The sequence below is a fragment of the Physella acuta genome, unplaced genomic scaffold (genome assembly GCF_028476545.2).
Source record: "Physella acuta isolate Inbredline_101_S28 unplaced genomic scaffold, ASM2847654v3 ptg002191l, whole genome shotgun sequence".
NCBI lineage: Eukaryota > Metazoa > Mollusca > Gastropoda > Physidae > Physella > Physella acuta.
In genome coordinates, this window is record NW_026733692.1 from 118949 (window position 1) to 134101 (window position 15153).

At 38.1% G+C, this 15153-nt stretch overlaps 1 protein-coding gene across 1 annotated transcript in view; it reads right to left on the reverse strand.

Annotated features, from left to right (window-relative positions):
- The window catches only part of LOC131932517 (guanylate cyclase soluble subunit beta-2), a 38006-nt gene that overhangs the window by 14926 nt on the left and 7927 nt on the right, over positions 1 to 15153 (reverse strand). Inside the window, exons 3-7 of the mRNA XM_059289437.1 lie at positions 13440 to 13540; positions 11019 to 11202; positions 9424 to 9500; positions 1327 to 1441; positions 432 to 626 (exon numbers count right to left, since the gene is read on the reverse strand). Coding sequence (XP_059145420.1) covers positions 432 to 626; positions 1327 to 1441; positions 9424 to 9500; positions 11019 to 11202; positions 13440 to 13540 — 672 coding nt within the window. The remainder of the gene's footprint in view (positions 1 to 431; positions 627 to 1326; positions 1442 to 9423; positions 9501 to 11018; positions 11203 to 13439; positions 13541 to 15153) is intronic.

Below are 15153 nucleotides of genomic sequence, written 5' to 3' on the forward strand. Positions count from 1 at the left end.
CCTGTTTCTAAGTCCCAACTGAAAATATTTTGTTACCTTATTTTTGAGTTCTAGTTAAAATATTTTGTTACCTGATTCTCTAGTCCCAGTTAAAAATATAGTTTTACCTGATTCCCAAGTCCCAATTAAAAATATGTTCTTACCTGATTCTCAAGTCCCAGTTTAAAATATTTTGTTAACTGATTCTTGAGTGCTAGTTTAACAATTTTTGTTACCTAATTCTCAAGTCCCAGTTAAAAATGTTGTATTACCTTATTCTCAAATCCCAGTTAAAAATATTGTTTTACTTTATTATCAAATCCCAGATAAAAATATTTTGTTACCTGATTCTCAAGTCCCAGATAAAAATATTTTGTTACCTGATTCTCAAGTCCCAGATAAAAATATTGTTTTACTTGATTCTCAAGTCCCAGATAAAAATATTTTGTTACCTTATTCTCAAGTCCCGATCAAAGATGATGTGGTACGGGAAAGCTGCGCAGAAATCTGACGCCCTGAGCAGGACTGTGTCCGGGTTGAACTCTACAATTTCCTTTCCATCGCTGGAACCTTCGGGCGACAACCTCTCACTCGATGCCAGAGATGCTGCACTGTCCGACCGCAGCTGGACCCTAGTGGTCAACAAACTGTTTGGTCATTGGCGGGTATCGTTAGTAGAGGTAGATTCTTTGAAGTACTACAAGTCTCTAAAGTCTAGTTAAGTCAGGCCAATGTCTAAAGTCTAAATAAATATGGTCAGTCTCTATAGTCTAGCTAAAGCACGAGCTGTCTCTAAAGTCTAGTTAAAAGGTGCAGTCTCTAAAGTTTAGTTAAAAGGTGCAGTCTCTAAAGTCTAGTTAAAAGGTGCAGTCTCTAAAGTATAGTTAAAAGGTGCAGTCTCTAAAGTCTAGTTAAAAGGTGCAGTCTCTAAAGTCTAGTTAAAAGGTGCAGTCTCTAAAGTCTAGTTAAAAGGTGCAGTCTCTAAAGTCTAGTTAAATAAGGTGAAATCTATAAAGTCTAGTTAAATTAGGTCAAATCTCTAAAGTCTAGTTAAAAGTTTAGTCTCTAAAGTCTAGTTAAATCAGGTATTTGCAAAATATCGAAATCCACTTCCCAAATCTGCTTATCTCGTTTAAAAGCAGCTAATCTCATCTCAATTATAATTTCAGAGTCCGTCCACATTAACCCAAGTTCTATTCTTAGACCTAACTCTAACCCGAAATACCATTCCCCCCCCCCCCCCCAAACAGGCTAGTGGATTTTATGATTAAAATAACATAAATACGTCAGCAAATATCTATAGACACCATATTTGAACTTTACCACGTAGACGGTTGCTATGGTTACCTGAACGCCGTGTGTTCCTGGGACTGGTTGAACCCGATGTCTTCCTTGTTCTGTTCAATGATGCTCATCTCCACAGACTGTTGGAAGAGGTCCCTGGCCACAGCTTTGAGGACCCCTGGAAAAAAAACAAAAAGAACACCAGCAGTAATACAACAGACAAGCCTGCCTTTAAAAAATACCAGATAAATTTACGCAAGACTTTTGTTTGTCCGTATTTGGTTAATTCCAAGCTAGTAATTTAATATCTTTTAGCTTCTATTTCTCTAATGAACCCGGGTATTATCGAATAGGAAGATACTATTATTAATGTAACAAAGGAATTGCGTCACTGCTATTTTATTCTAATTTGATGATTACGCGGTTTTCTTTTAAAATACTGAAATAAAAACATAAAAAAAGTCTTTAAAATTATAAACCTAAGTAAAATAAGGTAACGTTACCCTTTCTGAGCTAACGGTCCATAAGGTATATAAAGTAGAGTTCATATTAGGCTATATATATATATATATATATATATATATATATATATATATATATATATATATATATATATATATATATATATATATATATATATTGATTTCGACATATGAAGGAATGGTGTAGTCAGCACCAGTGGCGTCACTAGGTCGAGTGTCACCCGGTGTTGCACATCGTGGTGTCACCCCCCCCCCCCCCCATCAAAGAAATAAAACCTTGGTGTCATCCCCCCTATATGGTGTCACCCGGTGCGATCCGCACCCCCCACCCTGCCCTTGCTAAGCATCTGGTCAGCACTATGCCCAGCCGACTTTACTTTCCCTAACGCGAATCGGGTACCCACCATAACTAGGTGGACTCAGGGACGATGGAGATCCGAACTCGAGCTAGAAATCGAGCACTGTATCACTCAACCACGCCGTCTACTCAAAACCTAGTATCTATCTTCTTCTAAATATATAATTCTCTTCATGGAAACCATAGAAAACACCACGCAGCTTAGCCACCACCGTCATCCCCACCTGTCAGGTGAGCTGTGGTTCACCCCGAATGTTTACAATCATAGAGCAGGGTTAGTGACGGCTATTAGGGGCAGATAATTTAGTATTAAACGATTTGAAACGAAGGGGAGGTAACAATTTATGATTGATCTTTTCTTTGTCTGTAAACGGCTGCTTTCAGTGGGCGGAAGGGGGGGGGGGGGGATGGAGGGCGGGAGGGGGTAGTGTTGAATTCACAAATTATGAATTGCTGATAAGCAGAAAATAAAACAACTAGATGGCGGCGTATACTACGTCGCGGGTCAACTCGTGAACAATAAACGATCACGTTTTTCTCACGAGAATTTGAAAAAATTAGTTCAACCAAACTACTGTTTACACGACAAACGCTGCCAACTCGCAGTTTGTTTGTAATCTGATTTAACTTCTACCACATGAGTAACCTTGACCTATAGTGATGAACTGGATAATGGGCTTCCATGTTGACAACTGTTTGCTGAAGTTCGACATGGTTGTAACATTGATTTTAACCAAGCCTAATTGTCTCATCTTTGTATGTAGACTGGTCAAAAAATCATACCATTATAAAGATTATTAGCTGAGATTAACTGTGCACAATGTTTTTTTACTTGCTAGAGCCAATAATTCCGTCGTTGGAAGTGAGCTGGTTTAGAGTTGAAATAGTTATAAACGAGCCGGCCCGCGGCATAACATACGCCGCTATTTAGTTGTTTCTAATTTTCAATAATTCATAATTTGTGAATTCGACAGTACCAACGCTGACACTGAAAATATTTCTTTAAAACACTATAAGTAGCTCGTTAAGGACCATAACCCCCCCCCCCCTTCCTTCCCTCCCCCCCCCCTCATCCCCCCTACGTTTAAAATCGTTGGCTCTGCTTGTAAACATTTAGAGTGAACACAGCTCACTAAAACCATGTAGGGGTGGGGAGGTAGGGAGAGCGTTTGCAGCTTGTTTTCTAACGGCTCGAAGAAGAGAATTATATATATAGATAGTATCGTTTTGGATGTGCCGTATCATATACATTTTAAGAATGACAATATAGTAATTAACCGAGGTTTCGATGCACAGGGGTATGGTGCTGTCAGAGGTGTGACTTTAATAGGTAAGGTTTGGCACACACGTGTAATTTGTGAAGTTTCTCTTTAGACTTAGAGATGCCACGGAAAGATGAAGTAGAATTCATATGTTTTTTGACATCGACGCCCAGACACGTTTTCTTTCTCTAACGTAAGTCAGATACCCATCGAAGCTGGGATGACTCAGGGACGTCATTCAGTCACAAGTCCAAACCGAGATCGGATCTCGAGACCTTCGAGGCTAGCAGCTAAACGCTCTATCATTAATCCACTCCATCCCTAACGTCTAATGCGTGCCGACGGTAAATAAAGAAAAAGTTATCATTTCGAACCTGATGGTCAATAGACTAGATGAAGTAGAGTTCACCTTTTTCGGTGACCTCCGCATGTAAAGGGACAGTGTGGTCACTACTATGCCATATTTATCATCTCTGATTTGGCCTGTAATTCAAAGATTAAACTCATTAATTGTTTCAGAATTTTATTTAAAAAAAAACCCACGGGTAGTTCATCGACTATCCCCAAGCTGTATATTCATACTTATGTTGGATTTTCATGTTTACAAAGACGGACGCATATACAAGTTGTTGCCTTTTTAAGTCCTACGAGCCGACCCGCGGCGTATCATACGCCGCTATGTAGTTGTTTTATTTTCTACTTTTCAGTAATTCATAATTTGTGAATTCGACCGTACCAACGCTGCCACTGAAAATATTTGCTTTAAAACACTATCAGTAACTCGTTAAGGACGATACCCCCCCCCCTCTTTTCCCCAATCCCCACCCCCGTGAAAGTAAACTCCTTTTAGTTACCTCCCTTAGTTTAAAATCGTTTCAAACTAAATTATTTGCCCCTAATAGCCGTCACTAAACCCAGCTCTACGATTGTAGACAATTAGCGTGAACCACAGCTCACCAGACCATGTAGGGTTGGGGGTGGTAGGGAGCGCGCTTACAGCTTGTTTTCTAGCGTCTCCAAGAAGAGAATTATATATATATATATATATATATATATATATATATATATATATATATATAGAGAGAGAGAGAGAGAGAGAGAGAGAGAGAGAGAGATTAGACAGCCATGTATGTGAGAACATAATATCCCGGGTTCTATTGAAACAAATCTTGGCACTGATTTAAGGGGCAATACCGAGCTCGCTATAATACAGATAGGAACGGCTTGGTTAAATTGTAGAGCTTACGGCTACCAACCCAACATGTCTCGAGTTTGGATCCCGGGTTCGAGTCTGTGGGACGTCTCTGAGTTCACCCAGCTCTGATAAGTACCTGACTCAGGTAAAGGAATCAAAAGCATTTAAGTGTATTGTTCACCACTCTATGAGCATTCTCGTCTAAGCTGAGGTCATTGACACAGCAAGATAAAACTTCACTGTGTCTTAGACACAGACAGTAAAAGAAGATAATGATAATACAAATATTTTTTTTATGTTTCCAATCAAAGCGCATGATGCACATCTTCCCACAACAAGAATAGAAATACGTGTATCGCTGGTTCTATAATGGACTTGATAAATACCCCAGATGAGATGTTTTAAATGAAACATGAGCCAAGAAATATATATTGGAAGAGTCTGGTTATGAATTTTAAAGATAAAGTAAACAGACGCACCTAGCCATTAAAACGTGAGGGGGAATAAAATTGCATTAAATGTAAACAGCTTCGTGCAAATGATGCACGGAATATCGCAATTAAAAAAGCGAAATTTAAACAAGAAATCTGCATACGCCTTCCTTCCCCAATTAATCAAAATGGCGAAAGTTAAACCAACCAATCGTTATTTGGTGACCCCAATCAAAATGGCGAACTTTAAACAAAACATCGCCCGGAGTTGACCCCATTAAAACAGTGAACCGTAAACAAACGATTGTTTAAGCACATATTTCAGCTGCTCACGTTTCCATGTGTGCGTGGCTCTCCTCGTGGGAATGTGATCGAAAGACCGAAAGAAGTTCAAGGACGACTGCTATTAATATAGAGGTCACTCGCGTGCAATAAATAACTGTTTTTTATTGAGAAAGCCAATCACCATTTTATGAACGATGACATCTTATTAACGCGTAGCCTTAAGATAGCCATCCATTAATTAAGTTAGCTTCTTCCTGAAAATTGTCAACAACCTCTGCCCAAATATGATATTTGCATCCATCTTTTACGTGATATTTGCACCCACTCTTTCATGGGGTGCTTCACCCACCAATTTCAATTAGCATTGCACCCATCCTCTTTCACATAGTCTTAGCACCCACCCCTTCAAGTGTTATTATACCCACCCCTAAAGTGCCATTGCACCCATCTTTTCACGTGTTACTTCACAGACTCTTCATATTGCACCCACCTCAGCATGTTGTATTGCACCCGCCCCTTTCTGTAGTCTTTGTGCACCCATCCCTTCATGTGGTATTGCAGCCATTCCTCACGTTGCATTTTACCCACCCATGTGCGTGTTATGCCACCCACCACTCACGTGCTATTGCACCCACCTCACATGTGTTATTCCACCCACCAATTCCCCTGGTATTCCACCCACCCCACACATGTTAACCACACACAATTATACCAGGTGTTGCACACACCATCACGTGGTATTCCACCCATCCCTTCCCGTAACACTTGCACCAAAACATCCAATATACTCCTAAAACTCGATCAGAGCGTTAAGCACATCTTCACCATATCAAAAAACCAATCAACCGTTGATGTGCTTTTGTGTGCCGGTCCACACAAGTCTGAATAGAAAACATCCATCCCACAAAACTGACTAAACAAATATCAATCCTAGATTCAACCCGCCACCTAACGCGAAAATCTTACTCATCCAGTAAAGCGTATCAGAGCCAATGGCATTTAAACAGCTCCTTAATGTTTCCACAGAGACGCACTCGGGCGTAAACGGCATTTCTCGTTGCTCTGTAAACTGTTTCATTTGAATCAGTGTCAAGGTCAGAATTTACTTGGATTTTTTGTTGTTTGTAAATGATAATATCTCGCGAGATTTGAGCTTGCTCTTTCATTGGTTATCTGAATACTTCCCAAATGAAAATGTCAGTTAGTACCCCCCAACTCATCACACACGATTTCTTTTTTTTTTTATTAACATTCAACCGCCTTTTCTTTCAAACAAGGGCATCAGTCAACTTCAGCATCCACACCACTCAATTAGAGATAATCAGACATCACAAACACAATCCCATTCTCAACTGACTTTCGTTCACAAGATGGGCAACACATTAGTGTTTAACACTGGTTGTTCTTCACTGAATATATCCTGACCTTTAAACCCTGTTAACAAAATAAACAGGGAACGTAACTCTGTCATTCCTCAGTAACGATAACTGACTTTACAAACGAAGTAGTTGGGTTGATCGATCGAGTCCAGAAGATCTGAGTTGTGCCGCATGGGTACCCAACACAACTATCTAAGTTATTCTCTGGTGATTTCACGAGCTTTAAGTTGGCAGATTTAAGAAAGTCCACAGTCACAATTGTAGTTAAATGTGGTGTGTTGACAATGTCCAGTCTAGTTTTCTCTTTAGGTTAATACATCTTAACAATGTGTGGAATGAGAGGGGTGGCCTAGCGGTAGAAAACTATACTGCGAACCCGAAAGTCTCGAGTTTGAATCCGGTTTAAAGTCATTAGGACGCTCCTGAGTCCACCCTGCCATGAGGGGTACCTAACTTACTTTAAGGAAAGCAAAAGCGGCTGGTATAGTACTGACAAAACCTTCCAATCTTATGCCGAGGTAAAACAAAAACATATTAACTCTACTTCATCAACCAAAAAAACCGCTAGGTATAGATTGGAACTTTACTTTTAAACCAAAAAACATATTCCCAATTTCTTTGTTGATTTTAAATCTGTCTCGGCAAACTTAAAATAACTAAATTTATGGCACTACCTTCAACTTAGAAAGTTAAGAATTGTGTTTCATTTGTCAAAAATAAACAACTAATTGGTAACTGCATTTCATTAAGTTTAAATAAAATGTATTTTTATAATTATATTGAGAACTATATACGTGATGTGTTTTATTTTTAAGTACTTAAACACAAAGTAGAAAAATATTTGAAACCTAATATTCACAACAGCGCAATGCAGTAAGATATTATTGAAAACAAAAATGAACGGATTATCCTATAACAATGAGATGAAAAAAAATCATCTGCTCGCATAGTAATAAAAAAAATGATTGAATGATCTATCGATTACTTTGTTCTATTACAATACACTACCCTGCAGCCTCACCCTTATAATGAAATAACTGTCTTTTTATTTCATATCCAATTTATTTTATTTTCACTATCCCGCCATCAATCGCTGTATTGACTTGGATTGGCTGGTTGGTTGGAAGGGGGATAATGGTGTATAAATAACTGGTCAATGGCGGTAATTGATTGCATGTATGATCGGTGCGGTCAGGGAATGTTTGTGGAGTACCGTGTGGGGAGATTGATGGGGGACACGTTGTGTAAACCTGGGGGGGGGGGGGGGGGGGGCTGTTAGGGTGGTTTTCTTCAAACATGGGAAAATTGATAGGGCCACATTCTGTAAACCTGGGATGATTGTTAGGGCCACATTATGTAAACCTAGGATGATTGTTAGGGCCACATTATGTAAACCTAGGATGATTGTTAGGGCCATATTATGTAAACCTAGGTTGATTGTTAGGGCCACATTATGTAAACATAGGATGATTGTTAGGGCCACATTATGTAAACCTAGGATGATTGTTAGGGCCACATTCTGTAAACCTAGGTTGATTGTTAGGGCCACATTATGTAAACTTGCGGAGATTGTTAAGGCCACATTATGTAAACATAGGATGATTGTTAGGGCCACATTATGTAAACTTGCGGAGATTGTTAAGGCCACATTATGTAAACATAGGATGATTGTTAGGGCCACATTATGATTATGAAAATATTTCTTTTTTTTTTAATTTACAGATAATAGTTTTTGGCTCAATAGTATGTGTATATTTAGTAAGCTTCACTTTTTAAACATCTTATCCACGAATTAACGCTAATGAAAAATAAACAAGTATTTTATAACAAGGTTTAAATGCTCTATAAAATTGTACAAAGGATTGCACGGATAAGTTCTGACCACGCTATCTCTTCATATACTAAGGTAAATTAAACAGATGAAGTCTACTTCACCCACAACCATTTAAGAAAAAAAGGGTACTTTACTAGGAGAAGAAAATAGGCTGTACTAATATATTGCTAATCCCTTAATCAGTCGTTGCTTAATTAATCCCTTAATCAATCGTATTTTAATTATTGCTATTAACTCGCATGCAGATCGCATGCTATTACCCGCCACTATAGATTTCTCGCCCTGAATCAGGAAGTGCTTAGTGCTGTGCAGATTATAGATTGTTTTCAGCGCACTTTAGCCACTGCGCACTTTAAACACTGAGTACTTTAACCACTGCGTACTTTAACCACTGCGCACTTTAACCATGTTATACCTATATTACTAGTACTTATAAGTAGGCCCTACTGTAGTTTAAGGAGTCTAGTTTTTCTTTTTTCGAAATATGTAACGGGCATGTAATGGTGGGCATTAAAAACAGATGCTGATGTACCGGGAAAAAACGTTGTCCGTCTTTTCCAATATATCGGATGGAGAGTGGCTTCCCTTGCTGATGTGTGTGGATGTGTGGCAATCAATGTGTGTGTGTGAGAGTGTGTATACATTCTACTTCAACAATATCCACAATATAACTTTAAACACTGGGATTCAAAGTTGAAACTTCCGTACCTTCAACAATGGGATACTTCTGCGACCAATACCTTTGTCAGTGTGATACAAGCCTATATAATATTATCATTGACAACTGGATACAAGCGGGGATCGTCATGCGTTTGACAATGATATACACCAACGAGCAATGGGATTAAGCTTAGATAACCATACTTTTAACAATGGGATACAAACTTAGATAGCCAAACCTTTAACAATGGAATACACACTTAGATAACCATACCTTTAACAATGGGGTACAAGCCGGGCCGCCCACTGTAGTAATGAAGTATCAGCTCCCCATTGTGTCCATCTTCGCATCTAAAAATAAATTTAAAAATATAAGACATATTTATATTGGCTGATGCCCACTGTAACGCCCATTTCTATTGGCTGAAAGCCTCACTCCATTAGACTCATCGCCGCGACGGACCTCCAAGAAGAAATATTTCCAACGCGAATGTTTGTTTGCGTAGGAATGTTCGGAGAAAGGGGTGAGAGATCTCAGACAACATGCAGAGCAGTGTAGGGGAAATAAAATATAAGCCTGTGTGTGTTCGGGGGATGGTTTAGAATTAATCGTGAATAGGTGCGTTTGCCTTGCACTAAAAGATGTGTGAATCTTGCTTGACGGAGAAGAGCTAGCTCTTCTTGTTAAACGTGCTTAGTCACTTAACATTGATTTTTTTTCTGGACATCCTGTTTTAAAAAAAGTTTGAGTCTGTAATTCTTAGAAGTTGAGATCGGTTTTACTGCTTAAAAACGTAATTTATATGTTTATCTTTTTGAAAAAAAATGCTTTAAATACTGTGCTGGCACTTAATGTATCATTGATTTTTCTAGACATCGTCTTTTTAAAAGGTCTTGTCTGCAATTCTTAAAAGATTGGTGTTACTGTTTAAAAACGTAATTTTGATGTGTTTTTTTAAAATAAAAAATGGTTTAAATATTGTACGTTGTCACTTAACATTGCTATTCTGGAAATCGTCTGTTTAAATAACTGCTTTAGCCAATCTCAAAATTCTACCTTTTGTTTTACAGCTACGATTTTTTTTTTCTGAAGTTTATCGTTTCGAACAAAACGTTTTAAAGTACTGTATGTAGATTGACGATTTTTGAGCTTAAAAGAAAACAATCAACAACATCGCGAAGTTGTTAGTGAATATGGTGAAATCTCTCACATCAGTTTAAAATTTATATTGAATGTATGTACATATGTAATGATGGTCACATTATTTTGTTACTAAACGTAATTATTTTTCCTCTTTAAACTAAATTCTATAATTTAAAAATTCATGTATAATTTTTTTTAGATATCCCAATCATCTACCGGCAATATTTTCACAAATATCTGAAATCAGCACTCACAGAACGATACGACACAACCTTGACACCTAAGCACTAGATGTATCGGCGCATCGGATATATCGATCTAGCATGTCCTCTAGTGCATGTCTATATGATTAACGTTACCTGCTCATTATTAATTAATTATAATTCATTAGCTGGCTTTTGATAGATAGCGTAAATCTATAGTAATTTCTAAAATATAATTTATTCCACATCTGAAATATTTATGTATTTTGAATAGTTTTTAAATTCATTTAATATATGTGTCGCAATTTGTAATCTAATATCTTTTAAATTATGAATACACTTTTTGTGGTTATTTCTTTCTAAGCCCGATGAAATGAGATAAACAGGGATTTTTAAAAAAATTTAAAAATTGTTTGAAAAAATAATGTTTTAAATATAATTTATTGATTTTTTTCAACCATCCATGCGTAAATTAATCCTCACAAATTATGGAAAAAAAATTTGTTCTAAAAAAAAAATTACCTGAATGAAGGGGCCGCAATCCCCTTGTAGCTGAGAGCTAAAAGGGAGTGAAGCGAGTCCAAGTTTTGAATGAAGCTTTTGATGTCGCTGCCTAGAGTGCGCAGCATCTTGTCGTACCCGTGACGTAGGCAGTAGTCGAAGAAGAACTCGCCGAAGATTTCCAGAACCGTCTCCACCGGTACGCCTAGGGTTAGACCACAAGGTAATCAGATCTTGGACAGGTTAAGTGGCATCAGGTGGTTATCAACAGGGCAGGTGAAGTAGAGTACACCTGTTTCAGTAACTTCCCCAAGTGGGGGATAGTGAAGTTTGTTCCCAATGTGGATCAGGTACCCCATCCGAGCTGGGTAGTCTTAGGGACTTTCGGGTTGCTTCCATTTCCCCAATGTCCCGCTCTACTTCCACCCCCCTCCCCCCACCCCCCACAGCTACAAGACTATATTAAGCACACAATTAATGATAACCAAAGATTCCAATTATCTTGTTACAATTTTTCATTAAAGGATTTAGGCTAACTCTCTCTCTCCCTCTATGCGCAAAGCTGACGTCCATCATGAATTGTGTTCAATATTGTTCAGTTTAGTCATCACCCATAAATTGCATATTTACTAGCAAAATTTACCTGGGTTTAATTCAGTGTGTCCGACACAGGGACTCTGGACACGTATAACCTACCTACTGTGTCGCACACATTTGGGACACTTAAAAGTTACCTAGTGTGTCCGACAATGAATCTTTGAACACTGGTGTGTCCGACACATTGAATGTAAATACTTATGACCAACCTTATTTGTCCGACTTTTAAAACTTGGATACATATTACCTACCTAGTGTGTCCAACACAGAGTATTAGACACTTATAACCAACATAATTTGTCCAACATTACAAACTGTCTACATGTAAAAACAACCTAATGTGTCCTACATACAAAAAATTGGACACATGTAACCTACCTAGTGTGTCCGACACAGAGAATTAGACACTTAAAACCAATCTTATGTCCGACATTAAAAACTAGGGGCACATAAAACCTACTTAGTCTTAGTGTGTGTCCTGCAATGAGAATTAAGCCATATGTAACGAACCTAGTGTGTCCGACACAAACTTAAGACACATGCAACCTACCTAGTGTGTCCTACACACACTTGAGACACACGTAACCTACCTAATGTGTCCGACATTAAAAAATTGGACACACAAAACCTACCTAGTGTGTCCCACATAGAGCACTAGACACATAAAACCAACCTAATGTGTCCGACATCTAAAAATTAAGGACACATTGAACCTACCTAGTGTATGTGTCCGGCAATGAGACTTTAGGCATATGTTGCGAACTTAATGTTTCTGACACAAAATTTAGACATAAGTAACCTACCTAGTGTGTCATACACATTTTATAGACACATGTAACCTACCTGGTGTGTCCGACACAAAGTTTAGACACACGTAACCTACCTAATGTGTCTGACGCTAACTTTAGATACACGTAACCTACCTAGTGTGTCCGACACAGAGCATCAGACACGTAAAACCCACATAATGTGTCCGACATAAGACAATTTAGACACGCACAACCTACCTAGTGTGTCAGACAAAAAATAATGTGGACACACGTAACCTACCTAGTGTGTCAGACAAAAAATAATGTGGACACACGTAACCTACCTAGTGTGTCAGACAAAAAATAATGTGGACACACGTAACCTACCTAGTGTGTCAGACAAAAAATAATGTGGACACACGTAACCTACCTAGTGTGTCAGACAAAAAATAATGTGGACACACGTAACCTACCTAGTGTGTCAGACAAAAAATAATGTGGACACACGTAACCTACCTAGTGTGTCAGACAAAAAATAATGTGGACACACGTAACCTACCTAGTGTGTCAGACAAAAAATAATGTGGACACACGTAACCTACCTAGTGTGTCAGACAAAAAATAATGTGGACACACGTAACCTACCTAGTGTGTCAGACAAAAAATAATGTGGACACACGTAACCTACCTAGTGTGTCAGACAAAAAATAATGTGGACACACGTAACCTACCTAGTGTGTCCCACACAAACTTTAGACACATTTAACCTATCTAGTGTATCCGACGAAACAAATTGGACACACGTAGCCTACCTAGTGTATCCGAAACAGAGCATTAGACACACGTAACCTACCTAGTGTCCGACATAAACTCTAGACACATGTAACCTACCTAGTGTAGTGTGTCCCACACACATTTTAGACACACGTAACCTACCTAGTGTGTTCGACACAAACTTAAGACACACGTAACCTACCTAGTGTGTCCGACACAAACTTTCGACACACGTAACCTACCTAGTGTCTCCCACACAAAGTTTAGACACACGTAACATACCTAGTGTGTCCGACACAAAGTTTAGACACACGTAACCTACCTAGTGTGTCCGACACAGCTCCCACAAGATTGAATGTACTGGTATCATCATACCGGTTGAACATGAGAAAACTCGCATGTTCATCCAACTTGGACTTCTTCCTAGAGAACACATTCATGAACATTGTTAAACAGTGGTGTAAAGTGTTATACAGTGGTTTATTAAACGTGACATTGTTATACAGTGGTGTAATAAACGTTACATTGTTATACAGTAGTGTAATACACGCAAAAGTGTTATACAGTGATGTAATAAACAAAACATTGTTATACAGTGATGTAATAAACAAAACATTGTTAAACAGTGGTGTAATAAACCACAGTGTTATACAGTGGTGTAGTAAATGCAACAGTGTTATTCAGTGGTGTAATAAACGCTACATGTTATACAGTGGTGTATTAAACGTAACAGTGTTATACAGTGATGTAATAAACAAAACATTGTTATACAGTGGTGTAATAAACGCTACAGTGTTACACAGTGTTGTAATAAACTACAGTGTTATACAGTGGTGTAATAAACACAACAGTAATATACAGTTGCTAAAGAGGTGGAACAGAGGATGGGGGTAAGCGGGGGTGGACTGGCTGTGTCCAAAAGACCCGGGGAATTTTAATAGTGACCTTTAACCCCAGATAAAAATAAATCAATCTTTAAGCCTTTTTTTCACCTTCAAAGTCTGATGATCATTCTCAGCTTGATGGGGATCCATGCGAGAAATTATTTTTAAAAAATCGAAACATTAATAAGCCTAAAACCGTATTGTTTATTAGGGCCGACCGGGATTTTTTTTTTACGTGGGGGCGTTCCGGGATTTTCCTCGGTAAACCGGCAGGCCAGTCGTAGGAATTCTGAAAAGGCGACGCCGTCAACTTTATAAAACATCAGCATTAAGACTCATGTTCATCCAAGTTTGACTGGCTGCTAGAAAACAAATAAGCGGTTATAGTGCTATATAATAGCGCAGTGGTGAACGTTCGCTAACGGCAGTTACATTCCATTCTATGAACGTACATCAAACTTGGTTCTTTTTTATAATTTTGCTTTTTGATTCTAGTCGAGAACTTAGAACCATATCTTACTTTCTATATCACTAAAAGCCGGCACATTGTACAATTGTACACATTTTAAACCACATTATTGTCTATTTCCGATTCCCCCTTATAACACTAAGGCTACCTAATACATCACACGCAAATGATAAAGTTCTTAAGTGTATTTAATTAGTATTATTAACACTGTAATATCTAAATAGTATAACTAACACCGAAGTATTGATTATTATAAATAACACTGAAATATTAATTAGTATAATTAACACTGAAATATTTAATAAATGAAGCATCTTCCTATACTAGTTATAGAAGGACGCCATCTGTCAAAGAAAACACTAAGTACCAATCAGTAGTGCTAACCGTATAGGAATACGGTTGTGCCATTGGGTGAGTCAGTACTGCTTTAATTAGACGTCAAGCTGAACACTAGCTAGGGGTTCGAGTAGAACGTGGGGGTATTTTTGTACGAAGTCTTTTGTCAGGTACCAGCTGGGGGTTGTCCATAAATGACTTGCTGCTATTTTAGGAAATTATTTTACACAATGCCCAATCCACTAACACTTAATATTATGACACAAAGTTCCTAAAATGAATTTCATCAGAAGGTAATTAACGCATCGTAATGATTTTATATCTTAAATTATCGAAATGTCATATTC